Consider the following 23,908-nt stretch of genomic DNA (forward strand, 5'->3'; position numbering starts at 1 on the left):
ATGTAAACATGTTAATAAAAGTATTAAGGTATCTAAGTGGTTTTGATCAATTTAAAAATGTGAATTCCTTTATGGCGTTAATGTTTAGTGGCACTAAAAGACTGAAGGGTAGCAGAGCATCACTAGACGTATTTATACAGTCGCCAAGTCGTCCGCGCTGCCGCGCATGCGCAGATGTGGTATTGTTCATACCGGTAGTCTGTGGAACACATTGGAAAATAAGTGCGCGCATCTCGCGCCCAACGTGCTTACAATAAAAGACGCTTTGATACATTAACAACGGGCGTTTATAGTTACAAAAAGACGGATATCACCACAGGTAACATATTTATTTAGCATTTTGCAATACTGTTTACGCTGTGCCAAGACTTTGCTCGAGTACGGAGTCTGTAAAGATGCTGTTTTACAAAATTGAATCTCTAATTTCGAGTTTAAAGGAACGAAATATCATGAATATCAGAACATGTGCACTGCTAGACTGATGTTGTGATTTACAGCTTGTATTTGTGGGAGTGGCGATGTTCTCGCCCATTACTATCCATGACATTATTCTTATGGAGGGTGTGGATCAGTCAGGAAGTTCCCGTCTGCTCGTGTTTTCGCCGAGATGAAAAAGATCCGTTCCAAAATGTCGTGAATGATGTGCTTTTGTCTGCTTTTGCATATAGACGGACAGAAGTGTTTAATGTAGGAATAACAGGCAAACATTTAGTGGAGTATTGGAATATCTGGCATCTCTATTGTTTCCATTGTCACCGTCAGGCACTTATGTATAGGGGCCCCTGATGAAATCACAGTTGATCACTCTCACTTACACGGTTACTCTTAACGGGTTCATTTAATAGCGTTGTTATGCAAAATGTCGCGATTACATGTATTCATTTGTTTAATAGGTACATTTTTGATATGGCTATTCGATTAAAGCAATCTTTACATTCTGTTCATACAAGGCAGAATCTAAACTTATACATTAAAGTTACGTATAAATAAGAGGCTTAGTAAAGTAGGCTGTTGATAATTGATTTAAGTCTGTTGTTCCCTGTGTGTTTATTGGCATGATGCCATGACCTGGATTTTTTGCACCTACAATGTTCACAAGTTAAATACTATAGATCAGTGATCACCCGTCTTTCAGGGAACTCTAGGATAGTTTTTGCTATTTGAGAAATTAGTAAAAAACAATTAATTTGGTTAATATTTGTTTGCTAATAATTAAACATTATAATTATTTTAAATGTAGCAGCCTAAAGTCAAGTAATTGTACAGTATAATGGTATTATTAGCTTTTAATTAAGTTAACCAAGTTAATTTATAAATATAAATTATAAATATAAATATATATATAATATTAAAGCACACAGAATTATAGCAGCATGTACATTTTTTTTTTAATCTTCAGGTTTAGTGGACATTTAGATCTCAGTCTTGGCTGCCCAATATATTGTAAAATGATCTGCAATTATCGCAATATACATATATGATATGCATCAAACATATCATAGACATGTGTGGTAAATTACTGTTTATTAATTCAATAATTATTGTTTATCTAAATTTGACCAATTAGATTGGGGATTACTATCTTTATCCCTGCCTCCTCAGTAGTTGCTGTTCTGCTATTGGTCGGAGTGGCCCAAATGCAAACCTAGAGTTTAAAAAAAAAATACTAATGGTGGGAGTTAATACAATTAGAATTAATTCGATCAACAAAATCATTTACCTTCTTATTTTAATATCATTTCATAAATTGATTTAAAAATTTTTTTTCAAAAAAATGGTTTAATTTTCTAGGTTATATCTTTAATATAGTTATCGCAATACTTCACAACAATATCCCATAATTTCCAGTATCGTACAGCTCTAGTTCAGTGTGTTTCATGATTCTTTAAATATTTTTTGTTTTATTAATATTTTGTTAACCATAGTTTATCTACTGCTGAGTTGCTTAAACAAAAAAGTGGGTAAAATTTGCTGGGTTACTTTTTGCAAATAAAATGTTTAACTCAGTGGTTGTGTTTCAACACATTTTACTTAAATTAACATAGAAAAAACACAGAATTTGATTTTAGTCTACAAGTAAATAGTAAAATACAAAATGTAAATAGTCAGCCTGATCTTACGTGGAAACGTAACTATTTTACATTTTGTCAGTTTATTGGCAAATTCATATGAATTCATTCAAACGAACAAAAATGTACATTTTTAAAATGGAGATGTGGCACCTAAACCCAACCGTCATTGGGGAATGAGCAAGTCCTACTAAATTGCACGAATGAGATCGTATGAATTTATATGAATTAGCCACTAAATTATAACTAAATTTATGAATTGCAATGACATTGTGTTGGAATAATAAAGAAAAAAATGTCTATAGCCCCACCTAATAACCTTAATTACAGAATAAATTCTTAATATGTAAAATTGTAAATATATTGTAAATTTCTAAATAGCAATGTCTAATAATAAATACTTAGTGATTAGTTTATTGCCAAAACTGTTGCTCTGGCTGCAAGTTTCTTCAGACATGAAAATGTTGTAATATATATATAATCTCCAATAGATGGAGCATCAATATTAATATACAATTCTCCCTTTTCTGGCTATTAAAACATCTACTTGTAAAAACAATATGTATTTTGACAGATCAAATGCACTCTAATGTAATGATCTCTTATTCTTTACTAAAATGTGACTGCTGCTTTACGTTAGGTAGTTGCTGACATTATGAGCAAAAGGCCTCCTAACAGACGAGGAATTAAGTTTGAGGTCGGCGCCTCGCTTGAAGCACGGGACAGTCTGAAGAACTGGCAAGTGTTGTTCTTTTATTCATTTGTGTCTTGTTTGGTATAACTTCCTCCCTTGTTAAGTTTTTTATGAATCTATCTGTGTGATTGATCTCGCAGGTATGTAGCCAACATAGAGAAGATCGACTATGAGGATGAGAAGGTGTTAGTCCACTATCGGCAGTGGAGCCACCGCTATGACGAGTGGTTCGACTGGGCCAGTCCGTACCTGAGGCCTGTGGAGAGGGTTCAGCTGAGGAGAGAGGCACGGCAGGACGACAGCTTCATCCCTGTGAGTCACGACTGCGCTCCTTCAAAATCCCAGTGCATGAAAGCTAATCGAGGATCAGCCTTAGATATTAATCTGTTTACAGAGATGTGAAAGTGATTTTGCATTCTTGCTGTCCTTTTATTACATTGTGGATGATCACAATAAAGTATATTATTATCCATCTACACTAATATGCAGATATTAATCAAGCATGGTATTAAATTACAACTCAGCCACTTGGTGAGTACATTAACAGTAGGGTAAATTTATTTTCTGTATTATACTACTGTATAGTAATTTCTATACTATACTGCATCTTTACTATATAGGTTTATATTAAAGTTCTTTTAAAAGATATTGAGGGTGACACGGTGGCTCAGTGGTTAGCACTGTTGCCTCACAGCAAGAAGGTCGCTGGTTCGAGTCCCGGCTGGGTCAGTTAGCATTTCTGTGTAAAGTTTGCATGCTCTCCCTATGTTTGCATGGGTTTCCTTTGTTTCATCATGGCGACCCCTCATGAATAAAAGGACTAATCCAAAGGTAAATGAATGAATGAATAAAAAATATTATCTATCTGCACTAACATGCAGATAATAGTTTAGCTGGTAATATACTACTATACTTATATAGTATAGTAGGTACTTCTATAGTATAGTAGGTACTTAAGTAGTAGGTACTTATATAGTACTTCAATATAGTATATTGAGGTAAAAAAATATTGTCAGTTAGTATTACAATTTTGTAATAAAATTGTTATATATTGTGGTTCTATGTAATATCTATAGTATTATTGTAATACAGCATTTATTTCTGTGATGTAAAATTCTTTCAAATTGGTGCATTTTTTGTTGGAAATCATTTTTGAAGAATAAAAGCATGTTTAGTTTGAAATATAAATCTTACGTAATGATGTCTTTACTGTTACCTTTCATTAACACAATGCATCCTTGTTGGATGACAGTGTAACATTCAAAAACATCTTATTTGCCCCATCCAGTTATATTATTTAGATATTTATTATGTTTTATTCAGAGCGGCATAACCTTTATTAAAATAACATTATTAAAATGAAAAAAATAAATTAGTGTAAGCTGTGGCGCATTGAGTAGCACTGTTGCTCACAGCAAGAAGGTCGCATCGGAGCACCTGGAGGAAACCCATGCCAACATGAGGAAAACATGCAAACTCCACACAGAAATGCCAACTGACCCAGCCAAGGCTCAAACCAGCCACCCACTGCACCACCACACCACCCATTTTGTAATAATATTGTAAAATATTTCAGTATTATGTAATAACATTAATATTAACATTAATATTTCATATTAATTAATAATATATTTTGCAATAGAAAAACTGAATCTTGTTCCACACGATCCTTCAAACATCCTTTTAATATTCTGATTTAGTGAATTATTTATTTATTTCATTATTATTTGGTCTAAAAAAGTATGTTTAGTTTGAAATATAAATTCTGTCATTTATAAATGACCTAACTTCTACATTTTATTATCATAATGCATCCTTCCTGAACAACAGTATTAAAGTCTTACTAACCTCAAACCTCTGAACAGTGGTGTAGAATATCACATAACCTCTCCATTGGATGTCTTTATATTCATATAAGATATGTGATTCACCAGCATGCAGAAAAATAAGATCTCTGCAGACCCTTATAAATATGTACACCCAGAGGAAACCCACATGAACACAGGAAAAACATGCAAACTCCACACAGAAATGCCAATTGACCTAGCCGGGACAGTGCTAACCACCGAGCCACCGTACCACCAAAACCCTAATTCTAATTGTTTGCCTTTGTCTTTTTTTTGCAGGGATTTCATGTGAATGACAGAGTTCTTGCCAGTTGGTCCGACTGTCGATTTTATCCGGCAAAAGTTCTGGCTGTCAATAAAGATGGTAATAAAATTAAAACCAAAGTGTTATTAAACATTTATATGTGACTCTGGACAACAAAACCAGATTTATGTTGTACATGTATATTTTTTTGGAAAAGCCAAAAATTTTAAATTACTGATTTTTCTTTTATGACAAAAATGTTGAAATATTATGTAAAGATCAAGTTACATGGAGATTTCTTTGAGAATTTTGGACTATACGTATATCAAAACTCTTGATTTATAATGTGCTTTGCTAAGCCCTTTAATTAGAAAGAAAATGAGGGAATGTTTTCAGTATTTATTTATTTTTTAAATCAAAGATTCCATATTTTCAAATAGTTGCATCTCCGCCATATTCAACCCACGCTCATTCTGAAAATGTACCGCTATATACATTTCTGCAGTACGCCAAATACATCCCAGGAGATACTTTTTTTGCAGTTTTGTTTAAGTGAATCTACCAGAGGCCGCTGTGTATGCTTTTTGAGATCCCAAATTTATCTGGCGAGTGCCTTTTGTGCCTGCTATTTTCGTGGAAATCCACCAGAGGCCGCTGTCGACTGACTCTTTGAATGACTGACTGACTGACCTATCGACTGACCCACTCTCCTCCTTCCTCCATCCTAAAACCAACTAATAGTGTTTTCAATAGCACTGATTGACCCGCCTACCCAATTCCCTAAACCCAACCGACAAATTTAAAAAGCAGTTTAGAAAAAAAAAACGCCCTCGCCTGATTTTTACCACATTCTTCACCGTGTTATTTACTTGTTTACTTTACTTTTTGGATTCTATCTTACCTGCTTTCTGAAACCGTTGTTCACCGGACTCAAACCCAGATGTCGTGGTCAACTCCTCTCTGCATCTTAAGTTCACCGATGTACATGACGAGCTAACTAGACAAACTGGTTAAAGCGGGATAGCTGTCCATATGGAGGTAAGCGGTCAGCTAGTAATCGCGAAAAGGAAAGATGTCATACTGCCCTGTAGCATTCGTTTTAAAGATGAAATGCAGCCATATGTACTTCTGGCTACATAATTCGTGATCTCCAGAAACGTAAATAGAGCTACGTTTTCAGAATGACCCTATGTTGGCCACATTTTATGCTTTTCTTACTAGATGTACATTAATAAAACACATTTATTCAGGTGATGTATAAATCTTGATTTCAGCAAACTGACACTTATGATTAGTTTTGTTGTGTTTGATCAAATATCAACAGTTAAATGGTATATGTTTGTATCATTCTAATGACAAAATGATCTTCCAGCATCCTACACAGTAAAGTTCTACGATGGTGTCGTCCAGACAGTCAAAGGAATCCATGTGAAGCCCTTCACCAAAGAGGTTCATTCCGTATTTCTATCATGCTCATATTTAGACTCTATCACAAAACCTGCTTTGGCCTCGTACTCATTCTCTCAATCCCTCTATTCAGAGACGAAAGAAACTGAGTGACCAGAATGGAGAGAAGCCAGTGATACAACAGGCAGAAAAGGAAATCCAGGAGAATGAAGCCAATGGTGATAAACAAGCAGCAGGACAGACCAACTGTGTTCCTGAAAAAGATGAGGACGGGATCTCAGAAGTGAATGGAGAAGAAGGCGAACAAATGCGAATTAAAGTGGAAAATGAAAGTGTAAAAGAGGAGAGAGATTTGGAGGAAATAGGTCAACACAATTACAGTAAGTCACTTGTGAAGAAGGGCTCAGGGTTTGAGGAGAAAGAAGAGGAGGTCATGGTGAAGATGGAGGACTCTGCGCTGTTTGACTCTAATGTGAACTTCAGCGAGAGCACGGTAAAGAGGAACGAGACAGAGGAAACAGATGTCCTGGCACAACAAAAGAAGGAGGAAGTCGAAGAACAATGTCTTGTTCATGACAAAAAAGCACGGAGGCAGCGGATAAAAAGTAAGCACAAAGTAAAACTATTGATGATTAAAATTTGTTTTGAGACATTTGTAAGTTGAGCTCTCTGAAAAGTGTAAACATGGCCGCTCTGTTGCTCAAATCAGTTTTATTTGTTTAATAATTGTGACCAGCATTACCTAGCAACATTCACTCAACTAATAGCCTTGAGTGTGGCGTAGGGGTTATTAGTTTGATTACCCAATTGTGAGGGGTTATTTGGGAAACCTGTTTAGAAATCATAATTTTTTCAGTTTAGTAGGATGAAATGCTTGATGAAATATTATGGCTAAAATTGTTCAGCCCTGTGTTCGTTCATTCATTCATTCATTCATTCATTCATTCATTCATTCATTCATTCATTCATTCATTCATTTTCTTTCACCCATACACTCTCATTCACACACATACACTATGGACAGTTTTAGCATACCCAATTCACCTGAACCGCATGTCTTTGGACTGTGGGGGAAACCAGAGCACCCGGAGGAAACCCACACAAACACAGGGAGAACATGCAAACTCCAAAAAGAAATGCCAACAGACCAAGCCGAGGCTCTGCAATTTCTTGTTGTGAGGCGAACATGCTACCTACTTAATATTACTCTACAGCAGACCTGGGCATTTTACAGCCCCCGGGGCACATGCGGCCCGCTGGACTCATTTGATTAGCCCTCTTGAAGTATTTATTCAATTTAAATTCAACTGCAAACAGGGTCTTGCAGTTCACAGGTCTAATATTGTGAGTCAACAAAAGGGGATTTTCATGTATACAGTATTGCTTTGGAGACCTTTGGAGGGTTCAAAGGGATGCACATGCGGTGTCACTCTCACGTTTTTTAGTAATTAACACAGATTAACGATTTAACAAATGCAGATACAAATGCTCTCTCAGTGATGAACACTACATCACATATCCACCTCACATTCAACCTGGCTTAGTGCACTTGTTCAGTCCAAAACAGGCTAGAATTCTCTCGCTGAACACCGAATGAATGGATAAATGAATAAATGAATGAATAAATAAAAATAAACTAAGGTGAAGCAATTAAACAAAGAACCCTTTATAGGTTACACTGCATGGTTCAAGTGACTCAATTTCGATCGTATTTTTCTCCCATGTGGCACAGATCGGATATGGCCTGTGTACATTTAAGCAGGAAAAATATCACATATATTCCGATTTACTAAAATCAGATTCAGGCCTTGTTCATATGTGTAAATTTATCTGATATGGGTCGGATCCATGCCCTCGTGTCTGTAGTGTAAACAGGGAAATCGGATTTTCACCTGTCAATGTGATTTGCTCATCATTAAAAACCATACCGAATAACGTCAAGTCTGACATTTTCATTTCAGAACAGACTTCAGCAGAGTCTCAACCCTTACAACTCATACATGAGGACTAAAAAAGCTTTTATATTGTCATGTAGCATAAGTATGTAAGCATGTTAATGAGAGAGCTAGAGAGCACAATATCTGCCATGTAACCAAATTAATACAACTAAAATAAAACTATTGCATACATTACGTGCATAAATCACGGCATAGACATTTCATTTAAATGCCTACTGGTTTAAAAAGGCCTGGATTAAAGGAAGATACTCAAATGAGAATTTTTTGTCATAAACTATAGTAAAACAACTTGTCAAAAAGATTTTTAAAAAATGAAACCCTGCAAACTCATTAAAATACAGGAACTGAGAAAAGGGCGCTTTTTAATCATCAGCTGTCAGTCAGCGCCCGCTCTTTTTTTTTTTTCATAGCCATTGTGCCATTGCCGTGTGCAGTCTAAATGCAGACAATTGAATACGATTCACTTTTAACATAACATTCAACATAACATACAGTCACAAAATCGGAATTGACCATCAAGATATGTTGTGTAAATGCAACCATGAAGTTGCTATTGTGACGGTCTTTAACATTTTTATGAGAAAGTTTTTATGAATGTTTATTTAATAGTTTTACAGAGTTTTTTTTAAACAAATTAACTGTATTGATTGTATTGACCCTTAAACCCCCTTCTAGAGTCTAATGTGGCTCCTTGGAAAAATGTATTGCACACCCCTGCTCTATGGTTATGTTAACATATTATCATAATAATCTACTATGTGTTTGTCCTTTCCCAAAAATACAGCCCTACCATTAGGAGAGGATATTGGAACAGAAATTACAAATATATCTATTTTTTGTGACTCGTAATAACATTCACAATTTACAAATTATGTCATACATTTAATGTCAATCACATGATCATGTGTTTTTGTGACATCTGTTTTATTTTCTCTAGGGAAGAGAAGACTTTCAATGGCACGAAGGAGCTCCAAAAAAAACAAGACTGATTCAGGTTTGACTATTTAACCGTAAAACATGTGAGTACTGTACTTGTGCAATATTATTGCTTTATTATTTATCTCTCTTTTCCAGAAAAAAGTCATAATGATGGCAAGCCCAACAATCAGCAAACTCAAGGAAAAGAACCAGACTCCTTACATCTTACACAACCGTCCAATGGCACATCAGCATCTCAGGCTCAGTGCCAATCAGAAACCTTCAAGCCTACAGGTGAGATTCCACCCGCCACATCTTTAAAACATATATGTCGTCAAATAATTACATTATGATTAAGAGTTTTTTAATTGCAGCAGTTAGAAAACAAGCATTTCACAATCCCAACCGGTTCAGCAGAGAGCCTCGTGAGTAAAGATCTATACTAAGCACATTTACACAGTCATGAATGATCTTGAATTAGTGATGACTGAATTGACTTCTCACAGTGTATAGAGTCATCAGAAACCAGCCTCCACCGGTACTCTCTATCAACCTGGATCATAACCTGTATAAATGCAACACCCCTGGCTGCTCGAAGTCCTTCCGCAAAGCAAAACTCCTGCACTATCATATGAAGTACTACCATGGAGAGGAGTGCCCCATAGAACCAGAGCAGACCAGGGAAATGGACAAAAAGACCACACTTAATAGTCACGATGGCTCAAAGAAGAGATGCGTTACGTCACGCGAGTGTGCGCGGGTGACCGTGAAGAATCGCTCTCTAGCGCCTCCTACTGCCAGCACACAGAATTACCAGCAGTGGCCTTTACTGAAGGACAAGACCAGAGAGAATCAGCTAGATGACACTATGCAGAGATGCTACAACAAGGAAAGAGACAGGAGATTTATGGAAATGGGTATGGCTTATGTAGAGAATTTATATTTCATTTTAAGCCAACTGCTGTAGGCTTCAAAATGTGGCTCGATCTAACTGAGATTTGGTTTCTTTCCTTTGCAGAAAGTGTGAAGGAGCGCAACAGGCTGAAAGAGAAACAAAGGAGAGACTTCCTGCGAATAAAGTTGAAGGAAAAGAAAAAGATACGAAAAACCACATCAGGTGAAGAAAATCTGCATTTATTTCTGTATTAAGCAACCTGTTCTTAATTGATTTTGGAAGCTTGATAAATCTGCATTTCTGTGCACAACAGCTGTAAATCCTTTTCAAAGCTATGTAAGATTTAAAAAATATATAGAATACAACTAGGTGGCGGTTCATTCCTCTGTGGCGACCCCTGGTGAATAAAGGGACTACGCTGAAAAGAAAATGAATGAATGATTAAATAATACAATTAGGGCTGTGTGATATGGGAAAAAGAAACCTATCACACATTTTCTTGAACAACATTGCTATTTAAATTTTTTATCACGATTTTGACACACACACACACACACACACACACACAAGTTTTACAGTTTGAATATAAAACATATTTATTAGACCTCAGTTATTTCTTTAGGATTTTATTCCAGCTGTGGTGGCAGGCCTTTTACACAGATCCACCAACTACCTATGGCGTTATTTCAATGACAATTGTCTTGAGCGCAGAATTACAAGTCGAGATCAAATTTATGTAATACGAGCATCCAATTCTGTTTGCTTGTGCGCCGATTCCCTCTGTTCGTGCACAAAAATTCTTGCATGCCCCCTCAAATGTATGCTGCTTATGTGCAGATTTGCTTGTGCACTCTCACAATAACGCTGCTGAAGTACGATTTAGTGTGTTTATTTAATGAATATGTCTCCAACATTTATTAGATTTGCTAGAAATATTTATGAATGTCTCCAATAGGCATTAATGCGTCCAAAGTAAAGTGAAACGGTTATAATTTCCAGCAAGATAGAGTCTTGTATGCAGACTCAGAGTATTGTTTGCAGAGCCATAGACATTTATCTGTAGAGTATAATTATATAAACTGTCGTGTATATAAATATATATAATAAAAACTGAATGTTTTGAATGAGAAGCTGTAATGTAGCCGTGGTGGGATGAATTTTGGTGTAGGGCCCCGCCATGGAAGAATGAATATAGTGGAAACCATGAGATCTTTATCAAAGTCCTGTAACATGTCTCTAAAACAGACATAAGGCAAAAAATAAAAATCCTCTAGTAAAAATAATAATAGATTGTCTCTAGAACAGACCTATGGAAAAACAAATAAATAGACTACTGTGTGTGTGTGTGTGTGCGCTGTCAAACAAGGTTCTGATGTTCTTTTGGACTACATATCAGAAGTAGTTGCCTGTACTTTTGTATGTGTCCAGATATTATTATTATAATTTTTTTTTACCATGCATAATAGATAATAGATCTCTTTTTGACGCTGCTGTAAAATAGGATGTTCACATATCGCATAATAAAAAACAAGGTTATTATTTCCAATGAAGTTGCATGGCTTGCACGCATATTTGACGCTCACATATTCCAGGTGCACACACTTGAAAACATCACTACTTTCAGAATGCTGCAAGTGACCGCGAGTCATGTAACAAAAACTGAGTGATCAGCTTCATACTTTGTATGGAATATAAGTAGAGAGAACACCCAGTGCTTTTTCATTTTCTCTATAAATAAAACTTGTACTGGACCTACAGCAATGTTTTGGATTGTCAAATGTCACTTTCCACATGCTTTTAGAAGCAATATGTGACTGACACGTCTTATAAATTACCTTATTCTGTGATGCATCAGCCTTCCTCTATCCAAAGTAATCCCACACCAAGTCCTCCTTTGCTGAACTCATCAACCCTATTTGTGCAGGCTATTTGTCATTAAGCTCAGTCTCTAGTTCTTGCGCTCTGTTTAGGCGCAAATAGCATACTGTGGGAAATTTGTGCTGTAAGGCGATTTATAAATTGTGCATGTTCAAATTGCGATTTTGATAGGATTTTATTTAATTGCACAGCCCTAAATACAACTATAAGACTATATGATTTAATTCATAATTTGTTACAATGTTATTTTACTTTATATTCTATGCACTCTACAAATCTTGCGTTTTATAATTTGCTATATATAAACATTGTGCTATGCTTCCCTCCTTTCAATTACTACATTTAGCAATGCTTTATTTCAATTAGTATCATTTTGTGATGTGATTCATCTCCAACTTGTTTTGTTGTATGTTTCCAGATGAGGACAGTATTTCTGATTGGTCTTCTGAAAGCTGTGGGTGGAGTGAAGATGAAATGGAGGCGGATCTGGATGTTATCACCTCACCTCTTAGCTGTAGTTCTGTTGCTTCGACTACAGAAAGTCAGGAAACTGTGCGCTGTGTGTGCGAAGCAGACGAGGAGAATGACTTCATGTTACAGGTGAACATTCTTTTGGCCTGTATGTTACCGTAAAATGTATATTTAGTATTAAGAAAGTAATACTTTCACTACGCAAGGATACTTTCAATTGAAAACAGACAAAAATAAATGAATGAATTGAATACTGATAATAAAAATTGTTGAGGTGTTGATAATATTTACTGGGCACCAGATTAGAATATTAGGATAATTTCTGATAGATCAGGTGTCATTAAAGACTAAAGTAATTATATATTATACATGGAGAATTTGAATATAGTAATGCATTATGTACTATGTTTCATGAAATACAAGTCAGCCTCCTTTTCTTAAATACTACTGACCTTAGAGTTTGAGATCATGTTGATTGCTTTTTCTCTTGCGCCTCAGTGTGAAGAGTGTCTGTACTGGCAGCATGGGACCTGTATGGGCCTCCTGGAAGAGAATGTTCCAGAACGATATTCCTGCTTCATTTGCCGGGATTCTTCAGGTTTGGAAAGTATGTTTGTTTTAGCATTGATTTATAAACAGAACTTTACTTGAAACCTCAGAATAGGTGACACTTTGGCTCTGTTTCCGCTTGCTGTCGACATGTGATTTCAATGATTTTATTAAAAATGGTCAGCAGAGACATTACTATTTCCACCTGGTATTAACATATCAAATAGTATAGTGATTCAAATGCTTCTCTTTGACCACTTGGATTCAGTTTTCATCAAGAATCTTCCCTCATGTTTTGTGTCACTTTTGCAGGAGGTGGCTTATAAGCAAGAAGGAAAACTATATAACTAGTCAAAAACACATTAGATTGGATTGGTTTCATGTGATTGAATACAATCTAATGTGTTCAAAAGTAGATGATTGCATAACATTTATGGCCCCTTTCCACTGAGTGGTACAGTACTGTACGGGTCATCTTTATCAGGCTTTTGTTTTCACTGCCAAAAAAAGAACCGATGGTACTCTTTTGATGGGCATGATGTATGACAGAAAGTTGGAGTTGACGTCGTTCTCACTCAAGAAAATGACAAAGTAAAGCTGAACAGGTCATTCACATGTAATATGAGAAGCATTTCTCACAAAACAGATGCTTTATACACAAATACTTGTGCAGAAATGTTCATTACTAACCTTTCTATTAACAGGATTTGATTATAACATCAATGATGTGAAATGGCCTACTGTAACGTCTGCAATTACGTAAAATAAATAAATAAATGCAACATATATGAACACATACAGACCCTTATAGTCTCCAATATGTTGCCAATTACAGAAAAACTACATACAGGATACATTTAGTCCTTATTTGGGTTCAAAAACAACTCTCATCTGTATCTTTCTAACATCCTGTTAGAAAGCAATTTCGTCATTCCGAGTTCATAGTAGACAAAAGGTGATGATAATAGTTTTAGGTTGCTGAAAGAATCATTTGCTCTGTAGTTTTTTTCGTGCTTCACTCTTGCATTTGTCTGTTTTTAAAAGGATGTCAGGAGCACTTCAGTAATAATGCGCATGTTGTCATTATCACTTAAAAAGTTTGTTATTTTAAATATAGACCCGCAACGATCGCACATGAGAAAGCGAATCCGCACACACTTTAGACAGCCTTGTAAACAACCACAGGGCACAGGGTAGATTCTGCTCTTCTTCTTGGCTTTATGGCTGTTTATCAAGATGACGACAGGGTTTGTTTAAGCTCAGGTGGACCATGGCTCCTATCATATGTATTTAGTATTATGGTGTAATGTCTTGGCTGTGTATTTATAAATGGCACTTTCTTTGTTTTCATTCTTCTGTCTTGTACACAAGCGAGTGACATATCTCTGTAAACGATTAGTGTTCAGTTGCGCATCTTCCTCCGCCTTTTGGTACCCTTTTGCTGTGCTAGGTACCTTTTGCAAAGGTTTTTGGTATCTTTTAACAGTGGATACGGCCATAAAAGCATTCCGAACCCTACAGTACCACTCAGTAGAAACGGGCCATAAGACCCCATTTTACACCTGTATTCAGCATCACTCACTTGACTAAAGAGCATGGGTCTTTTCTGTAGTTTCACTTAACTTATTGCCAATTGTGTTCCCCAGCTGGGAAATCTTAATGATGTCATTTCCTGCTGTTTTCATTTAAATTTGTTCACTAAATCTTGCTGTCTCATTTGTGTCTGTGTATCCAGGACGGGTGAGAGGTCAGAGACAGAGCCTGAGGTACTGGTATGACAGGGATTGGCTGAGCACTGGCCACATGTACGGCCTCTCTTTCCTGGAAAACTACTCCCATCAAAATGGCAAAAAGATTGCAGCCACCCATCAGCTGTTAGGGGACGTCCAGCATGTGGTTGAAGTCCTCAGTGGCCTGCAGCTCAAAATCAGCGTGCTACAGTGAGTGATGCTGCTTTTTCTCTGTTTGAATCCATTCGATATGTGCTATTTAAAAATCCACATCTTTTTTTTCTGCAGGAACCAGACTCATCCAGATCTTAAGTTGTGGCGACAGCCGTGGAAGCCAACTGAAAGATCCAGGATGAAAAGCAAGGCTCTTCATGATGCAAAAACAGTTTCTTCTTCAGCAGGCTTGGAGACCATTGAAAATAAAGAGGCGTTTTCTTCATCCTTCCAGGACTACATCAGCAGTGAGCACTGCTACCAAAAACCACAAACTCTGTATCAGGTATTGGAGCCAAGGCTGGTACTAAAAACACGGGTAGAGTCACTGCTGGAAGACCGATTACACAGCACAGAAAGAGTGCCGATGAATGAACAACACTACAATGGAGACATGCTGAAGACTTCTAATAGTCAGCTCTTTAACCACAGCAAGGTGGGTGTCACATTAAATGAGCCTTTAACAGCATTATCACAGTCCAGTTTTGTGAAATGTAATGGTGTGATTTGATATTTTTAAAGGTAAAATAAAATATAGGTATTTGCCATAGTATGAAAATATGGATATATCTAAGCATAGCTGAATAATAAATGTTCAGTATATGGAAATGGCATACCATGAGCCTCAAACACCATTGTTTCCTCTTTCTCATGTAAATTCTGTGAGTGTGAGAGTAAATCCTAGTGAAAAAATGGAAATCAGAACAAAACACAGACTTTGGTAATCCACACAGGATCATTAATATGCATGTTCCCATTAGTGTTTGATTACAGCAATATTTTCTCCATATTTTTAAGTTGATCCAAGCTTTTATTATACTTACTATGCATGTGAGACCAGTGTTATGGAGCTCTAAGGTAATGCAACCAGGTATGAGTATCTCATGTCATCACAGCTTGTCTGTTGAATGCAAATATGAATTAAAGATTTCTTCAGCGCAGCATAAAGAGGCATTAGGTTTGTTTAACTGTCTGTTGTTAGTTTAACATGAATGTTGTGATTTTTACATGTTTGTAATGAGGCAATGAACATGAAGACTGCTGAATATAAGAGTTTAATGCACGTTTATGCATTGTGTCATCACTTAGTGCTTACTGTGATTTTTCAGAGTAAAATAATGACAAAAAGCTTAAAAAAATGTATGTTTATACAGCAGTTGATATTAATTCCCTCTGTTTTTATCTTAAAACCACTAAGTTCAACTTTTAATACATCTCTGATAGCCTCTTTTGTCAAGTATAATTAGGCCTATATTTCATCCACAACACAACTCAGGAAAAACTTTCATTTCATTCACTCATTCCTTCTAGCTAAAATAAACATTTCTATCACTTTAGTAAAAAAAAGATTTTCATTTAACAAGGAATCAACTCAATTTGTTACAATTTTTGTTGACAATTGCAGTATGATTATTTTGTGTATGTGTGATTCAAAGTGCATGGTGTGTGTTTGTGTGCACTGGTTTAAGTAGTTTACATGGACATAAATTGTATAATGACATTAGTATGACTTAGGAATTACAACACTGGGGTGGTTTATGAGGACACGCCTTAGGTCTTTGTAATTCAAAAAACTTAATAATGAAAAAAGTCTCCTGTGAGGGTTGGGGTCAGGGATAGAGCAGGGCCATTTAATAAGCAGTTTTTACAGTATAAAATACATTATGCCAATGGAGAGACCTCATAAACCACCAATGCCAATGTGTGAGTGAGAGGGCACTAATACGAGCTGCAGAGCATTACAGCAGAGCTCATTAATACTTATGACAATTCTAAATATGGTCAAAACCGAGCTTTTCTTTAAAGGGGTAATTCCTGTGGGTATAAATGAACATAAAATGGTTACTGGAGAATCTTTGCACTTACATAAGACACTTACAGTACTATGCAGATATCAGAGAATAACTAAACAAATGCACTCTATGGCACATTTAAATGATTAGTAAATCTAAAAATATATGTAATAAAAGTGAGTGAGATTATGTGGTGTTAAAGAGTTTGTTTACCCTAACAATTTTACATTATTTACTTACAAACTCATGCCCTTCGAAACCCATAAGACTTTTGTTGAACCCTGAAGGCACGCGTTCATTTGTCTGACACTGAAGACTAGAGTAATGGCGCTAAAAATAGACAATAAAAAAATTCAAATAGAAAACAGCAGCTTTTCACAATCATTTAACAAATCATATCGATCCCGTACTTTTTAGTAGTTGCACAGACTGACTAGATGTCACTTTATTGCATTTAGGTTATAGGGGAGAAGTGTGAGGCGGGTGCAGATGGAGGTGGAGATAAAAGCGGAGCTCAGCCGCAGCAGTGGAAAGTCAACTTGCTGGATCATATCGAGACTGTTCAAGAAGAAGTCACTCACAGGATGGATTTCATCGAACGGGAGCTTGATGGTGCGCCACAGGGTTTCAGAGGGGTGGATTTATGTTTTGTAATGTTACTTCTAATGATTGTAATGATTTCTTGTAATGATTTGTAATATTTTTGTTATGATTTGCATTATAAGAATGTTTCATGTTCATTTAAGATAATCAACGCTACAGCTATATACAGTCATTTGATTTTTAAAGTCCGTGTAAAATCTAAATTCACTGTTTATTTTTCTAGCACACATTGTTATTCTTTAGGGGAACAATTAATTTGATAAATTAGTAAGTGAATACACTGAAAAAATTTTTGTTTTAGTAATCTTCAATCAAACACTGACCATTTGCTTCCCCGTTTGGAGTGGTGCTTGTTCTCTGTTGACATCAGTTTGATGGCTTCAGCCAGAATATTGTTAACCACACCCTCTTACCATTAGCTTCCTATGAGGGAATGATGCGCAAAAAGAAAGCCCCGCCCCCTAATCAATATTCTAATTCAGTTAGAAGTACATCAACATACTGAAATAAAAGACTCAATGACTTCCAGTTCACACAGACATTAAAGTCCGCATGAACCAAAAGCTGTTTTTTTTTCTTCATATTGTGACGCAGTTCCTTAAGAAACTGAATATTAAATAAGAAAACCAGGATTGGCTTGTTTACTGCGAGCTGATTAGATCTAGTAGAGTAGGCATTCAATTCAGGAAGAGCTGGAAAAGGGTTTGGGGAGATGTATTACAAACTAACAGATACCTCCGCCTCACCATTTCTGTTTGTTTTTAATGACGTTCGACACAAAACTAGGAATGTGAGCTAACAAATAAGTATATTTAGTTTTGATTTCATGTGTACTGTAAACAGTTTTATTTTTATTTTTTTGCAGTGCTTGAAAACTGGCTGGACTGCACGGGTGAGTTGGAGCCTCCAGAACCGCTGGACCGTCTGCCTGAACTCAAGCACAGCATCAAACAGTTGCTGAGTGAACTGGGAAAGGTGCAGCAGGTCGCTCTGACTTGTGCCACATGAGGGCGCCAGGACTTACTTCACTATCATCACAGGACGACTACCTCAGTTTAAAACATTCCTAAACCAGGCCACGAAACCAAAAAAGCCTATAGAATAGACTGAGAAAATGTGAAACCGAACATGCTGGGTTTTGTTGAATTAATACAGAATGTCACCAAACTCTTTATCACCTCACTTACAGCAAATGTTATTTATATCCATTTAATTCCTTCTGTTTCTCCAAAAGGAAATAACAAAATTCTTTAGGAGTATGTTTACTTAAAGGTTTACCAGATATGTCTTTGACATTTAATAATGCACAGCATGCTCACATTTCGTAAAGGGTTAGTTCAACCCAAAACAAAAGGTTTGTCATTATTTACTCATCCTCATGTCTTTCGTTCATCACTGGAACACAAATGAACATAATTTTAATCAAGTCTGAGATAGTTGTGTTTGTCCATTGATAGCCTATTTACCCCAAACGCTGACGCTTCAAAATATTTTGAAAGAAAGTAAATAAATCAGTTTAAATAAGTGATTAATGCGTGTCTTCTGTAGGCGTGATTGGATCATTAGATTAACAGATTTATGCTTTTATTCGCATGAATACATCATAAAAATATATAAAAACTACACTTGCTTAGTGTATAAGAGCAAACCTTATTGGTTCTTGGTCATAAACCAAGCATGGCTCAGCTTCCATGACCAAATCTGTTTGCTGTAAACATTGTTTTCTGGTTATATGTGAATGAAAGCTTATATTAAGTCATGCAAAAGGTTATTTAAAGAGACGTGTCTTTTGGCCATTCAGTCTATTCTTTGTAACTCATGAATCTTTTTATGAGGCATTTGCAGTAAATAAGCTTTTTTTCTGGAGGAAAATAAATCTCTTATTTGATTACAAATGTCTTCATTTGCATATTTCTAATGCGTTAAGAACATGAGGTTGAGTAAACATTGTCAGATTTTTCATTCTGAGGTGAGCTTACTTTTTCAATATATTCTCACTTAGTCAAGAAGCAAATCAACTCAACATATACAAGCTAGATTTTGTCCTTAGGAAACGTTACCTATATTCAAACTGAAAGGTTAATCTCAATTGTTTAATCTTAACACCAATTTAGGAAGTCACCATTTGCCATCCACTCTTTAAAACGCTAATTAACCCTTAACCTCCTTGTAACTGGTTGGTTGTGAAGTCAAATGTATGTTTGCTCTATTATATTTAAAAGATAAGCTGCTTAGAATGTTTAAGTGTTTTCTGAATATGGCTTATTTATTTCTGAAAAACTGTGAATATCATAATGACTGTAATCCTAAAATCAGAAACTTTTTTTCCAGAACTTGGAAATACTGAAATTCTCATTTCGAATGCATCTCAGTATTAAAGAGATAGATCACCCAAAATAAAAATTTTGTCATAATTAACTCATCATTCACTTGTTTCAAACCTGTTTGAGTGTTTTTCATCTGTTGAAGGCAATAGACAATATTTTGAAGAATGTTAGAAACTGTTATCCATGCATTGACATCAATAATATGTTTTTTTTTTTTCCTATTTGCAATGGTTACTGGTTTCAAACATTTTTCAGTATATATATATATATATATATATATATATATATATATATATATATATATATATATATATATATATTCATTTTCTTGTTGGCTTAGTCCCTTTATTAATCCGGGGTCGCCACAGCAGAATAAACCGCCAACTTATCCAGCAAGTTTTTTCGCAGCGGATGCCCTTCCAGCCGCAAAAAAAATTATAATTTATATATATATATATATATATATATATATATATATATATATATATATATATATATATATATATTGTGTTCAGAAAAAAAGATTCAAAAGTGGTTTGAAAGCACTTAATGGCAGAGTAAATAATGGTGTTTTAATTTTTATTCACCTATTGAACATTTAAATATTTGCTGTTATCTAATGTTAAAAGTATGTACTCACCTGTATGCGTCTGTCCAAAAACTGAAAGAGTGGAAAACAGCATCCCCCCTTAAATACTGCATCCTAAAGATGGGCTTGTTTTACATGCTGTCAGTCCAACAATTGAAATTAGAGAACGTTATAACAAAAGCATTACATAGTTACATAGCCTACGTATGTGTACCTGCTCTACGGCTTTGCTTTTTTTTCAACGAGAAAAAAAGGTTTATGAAAAAAAAGTTGTAACTCGATAAAGACGCGAGTTCGTCATCGTGATATCATAGATAACCTCACGGGGGCGATAAATCGTGATTGAGGGGGTCTTCCAAACGCGTTGACTGTAATGTGGGGAGCCCTTGAGGCCCCGCCCACCAAGTGACATCAAAACACGGCTGGCAGAGAGACTGCGAGCAGAGAAACGTGCGGACGACGAGCCCTTCGTTCACTTCAACATCTCTGAGGAGGATTTTCCCCTTAACAGATAAAGATATTGCTCTTCAACATTGACCGGTGAGTCAAACACCCCCATTCTTGTAAATAGCTAGTTTGTGAATATGGACAAAACCGACGAGAATTCTGTGATATGATTCAGAGTGATAGTGTTGGTTATCTTCTCTACAGCGATCAATGTAATTCCATTTAAAATGGCTCCGTGTTTTAAAACTGCCCGAAGCCACAATAACGTCGATTTACATCACAACAGCCGCTAAAAAGACATTACAGGATAAATACGTGCCATTTAATAAATTGTAAATCGATTTTTTCTATATATCTCACACATCCGACACTGAGGATGTTTGATGTCTCGCCAAAAATAGAAACTTTGTACCTTATTTGATAAAATGGGTTGAAATTCGCTGTTTTTTCCCGTCTCGTCGTTGCAGATGTTTTATAGTTTTCATAGATGCTTTTTCTCCTGTAGCTGCATCGAACATTCATACAGTCTTTAAAATATTTTCTTTAACAGCATTATATAACGTTACTGCGGTTTAAATGAAACGATGTAATGTTTTCGTAACGTATCTGAATATACATACACTGCTAAATTATTTACGTCTATCTAACTTTGATTTAGGATTGCATCAAGTCCTCTTTCTTAATTGAATCCATATATAATTCCAGTTTTCCTCAATGCATTAGCACTTTTTTACGTGGCGCATGTATATCAAAATCATAGTGTTAATTGACGGATTTCTGGCTTCGATCGTATATGGCAAAACTTCCGGCATGACACAAATGACATTGTCCTCGGTCACCTGCTCAGGGGAAGGTCGCAGGGCTGATGATGTGATCTCCATGTGCTCGCAGGTGTGTTGTTGAGCACACTCAGACAGAGTCCTGGCGAACTACTACAGCAAATACACTGTGTTGACATAACAAACAAACAACACTGACTAACCTGTTGTTATCATCAACAAAGGGCTCTAAATCAAATCCCTCTCTGTCTCTGTGCTGAATTCTGTTTGTCTTGCATACATTGAAAAGTTTGTTATTTTAGGACTCAATGTATGTTTTAATGCGTTGTATTCAAGACAAAACATCTTAAATGTTGAATGAAGGCATGTCATTTTCCATAGAAAACCACTTAATATTTCTTCTTAGTATTAACGTGATGCATTAACAGGCATGTAATTTGGGAAATGTGATGTTTTGTTATATGTAATTATTGGTAATTAATGATATGCCGCTTGTACTCCATAATTGATCATAGAAAGTTATCTGTCTTTAATGCTTATGGAAAGTTAACTCAATAGTTGACATATTTTTTAGTTCTAGACAAAAGCAACAACTAAGGGCCATCTAATGCAGAATTCAGACTTCATGACTTTCAAAGTAGTCGTGTCACAGATGTTTTCACACAGCATGTCTATCTGGGCTAGCGTTTCGTCGCTGTTTTGTTTGCAATGCAAGATGGATTGGCATTAGGGGGTTTCACACTGCATGACTTTAGAATAGGAAGAGTCAGAGACAACTTAATCCAAACTACTGTACATCTCACAATGAAACACACCCGAGAAGTGACATGGACACAATGCAAGGTCATGTATATCTTATATTATTAACTACATAATGAGAAAGAAGCCTTTAGTGTGGTAGAAATTGTACTTATTTTGCTGCCTTAGCTTTGAAGGGAATTAGCAATTACTCCTCAACTTTTTCGACCTGGTTGTGGTATTGCTCAGATGACATGTCAAACAGACACGAGTGCTCCTGCCAAATTTCCTTTAGTTTTTCCTCCATTTCTTGGGTTCAAATAAACTGAAATTGAGTGCTTTTAACTTCTTCCTCAACCTCCTGCTGGTCTGCAGATATTCATACTAGTGGATGCTGCTCTCTTATTGGCTGTAGGTCATCGCAGATGTTATATTCAATCAGAACACATTCACATGGCATGATTTGAATCGCAGGCAGCTCCAGATATTTAGCATGACATACTGTATATCTCACGGGTGTCGGCGGCTCATCTGATTTCAAGCATTTGTCGACGATTTTTCAAAACCTGACGACAAGTGAAAATCGAGGATAAAGTCATGGAGTCTGAACTCGGCATAGGATGTAGGTGTTTTTATTTATTCAGAAGGACATTAACAAAGATTTTTAGATTAAACATGGAGCTTTAATGTCAAGTCAAGCCAATGACTTTCTGCAATTTGACAGTCAAAAAAAAAACATAAATGGCCAAAATAAAATGAGTAGCCACTTATCGATGCTGTGAAACAATTAATAAATAATACTCAGGTTTGTGTAAAGATTGATTGTTACACTGTATTGTCAATCATGAGAACTAATTTCCTTTTGGTTGAATGTTTTTTTGACTGTCAAAGTGATGGTAGGCGTAGGGCATTATTTTGAGCGATGTTGCCTGGCAACTTTGGCATATGATGACGTCAATTGACAACCAGATGAGACACAGGGCAATTAATTAGGGAAACGAGATACAGATACAATATTTTTGCTCATTCTCAGGTGGCACGGTGGCTCAGTGGTTAGCACTGTCGCCTTTAACAGCAAGAAGGTTGCTGGTTTAAGTCCTGGCTAGGCCAGTTGCATTTCTGTGTGGAGTTTGGATGTTCTCCCTGTGTTCATGTAGGTTTCTCCCGTTTCCCCCACAGTCCAAGGACACCCGCTATAGGTGAATTAAATAAACTGTAATGGCCTTAGTGTATGAGTGTGTGTGAACTGAGTGAGTGTGTATGGGTGTTTCCAGCCTGATCTCACAAGAAAACGTAAGTATTTTAAGTTTTGCCAGTTTAGTGGCTAATTCGTACGATGTAAAAGGAGTTTGTAAAACTGTTTATTTTGGGGCGTTAAAGAAATCGTTTAGAAACAAATCTGTTGTGCATCTACTGTTATGTTCATAATTTACTCCTTTTGTCACAAACCTATTTGAGTTGCTTTCTTCTGTTAAACACAAAAGAAGATATTTTGAAAAATGTTAGAAAACCTGTAACCAGAGATTTCCATAGTAGGAAACACTATGGACGTTACAATGGTTACAGGTTTTCTAACATTTTTCAAAGTAGCTTATTTTGTGTTTAACAGAAGAAAGCAACTCAAATAGGTTTGTGACAAAAGGAGTAAATTATGAACATAACAGTAGATGCACAACAGATTTGTTTCTAAACGATTTCTTTAACGCCCCAAAATAAACAGTTTTACAAACTCCTTTTACATCGCAAAATCCCTTTATTG

The 23,908-nt window shown here is 36.0% G+C and overlaps 2 protein-coding genes across 9 annotated transcripts in view; both read left to right on the forward strand.

Annotated features, from left to right (window-relative positions):
• Positions 1–181: 181 nt before the first annotated feature.
• On the forward strand, positions 182–19,672 carry phf20a (PHD finger protein 20, a). Of its 4 annotated transcripts, none has more exons than XM_021479839.2 (17): positions 182–319; positions 2,710–2,807; positions 2,904–3,075; positions 4,890–4,974; positions 6,227–6,303; positions 6,395–6,866; positions 9,157–9,213; positions 9,294–9,431; positions 9,512–9,562; positions 9,644–10,054; positions 10,156–10,254; positions 12,329–12,510; positions 12,880–12,988; positions 14,666–14,870; positions 14,949–15,309; positions 17,125–17,278; positions 18,135–19,672. In XM_021479839.2, the coding sequence occupies exons 2-17, from the start codon at positions 2,725–2,727 to the stop codon at positions 18,275–18,277; spliced, it is 2,799 nt and encodes a 932-aa protein (XP_021335514.1). In that variant the 5' UTR covers positions 182–319; positions 2,710–2,724; the 3' UTR covers positions 18,278–19,672. The 4 variants fall into 4 exon arrangements, with proteins under 4 accessions (XP_021335514.1, XP_021335516.1, XP_021335515.1 ...); XM_021479841.2 differs by having other exon boundaries at positions 12,880–12,979; XM_021479840.2 differs by having other exon boundaries at positions 9,515–9,562.
• A 951-nt stretch (positions 19,673–20,623) lies between these two features.
• ndrg3a (ndrg family member 3a) overlaps positions 20,624–23,908 on the forward strand; it is a 74,647-nt gene continuing 71,362 nt past the window's right edge. For 4 of the 5 annotated variants that reach the window (XM_021479547.3, XM_009306019.5, XM_005169249.5 and 1 more), the window contains exon 1: positions 20,628–20,725. The gene's annotated coding sequence lies outside the window, so the exon portion shown is untranslated. 5 annotated transcript variants of the gene reach the window in all.

This window comes from Danio rerio, chromosome 11 (genome assembly GCF_049306965.1).
Source record: "Danio rerio strain Tuebingen ecotype United States chromosome 11, GRCz12tu, whole genome shotgun sequence".
Classification (NCBI taxonomy): domain Eukaryota; kingdom Metazoa; phylum Chordata; class Actinopteri; order Cypriniformes; family Danionidae; genus Danio; species Danio rerio.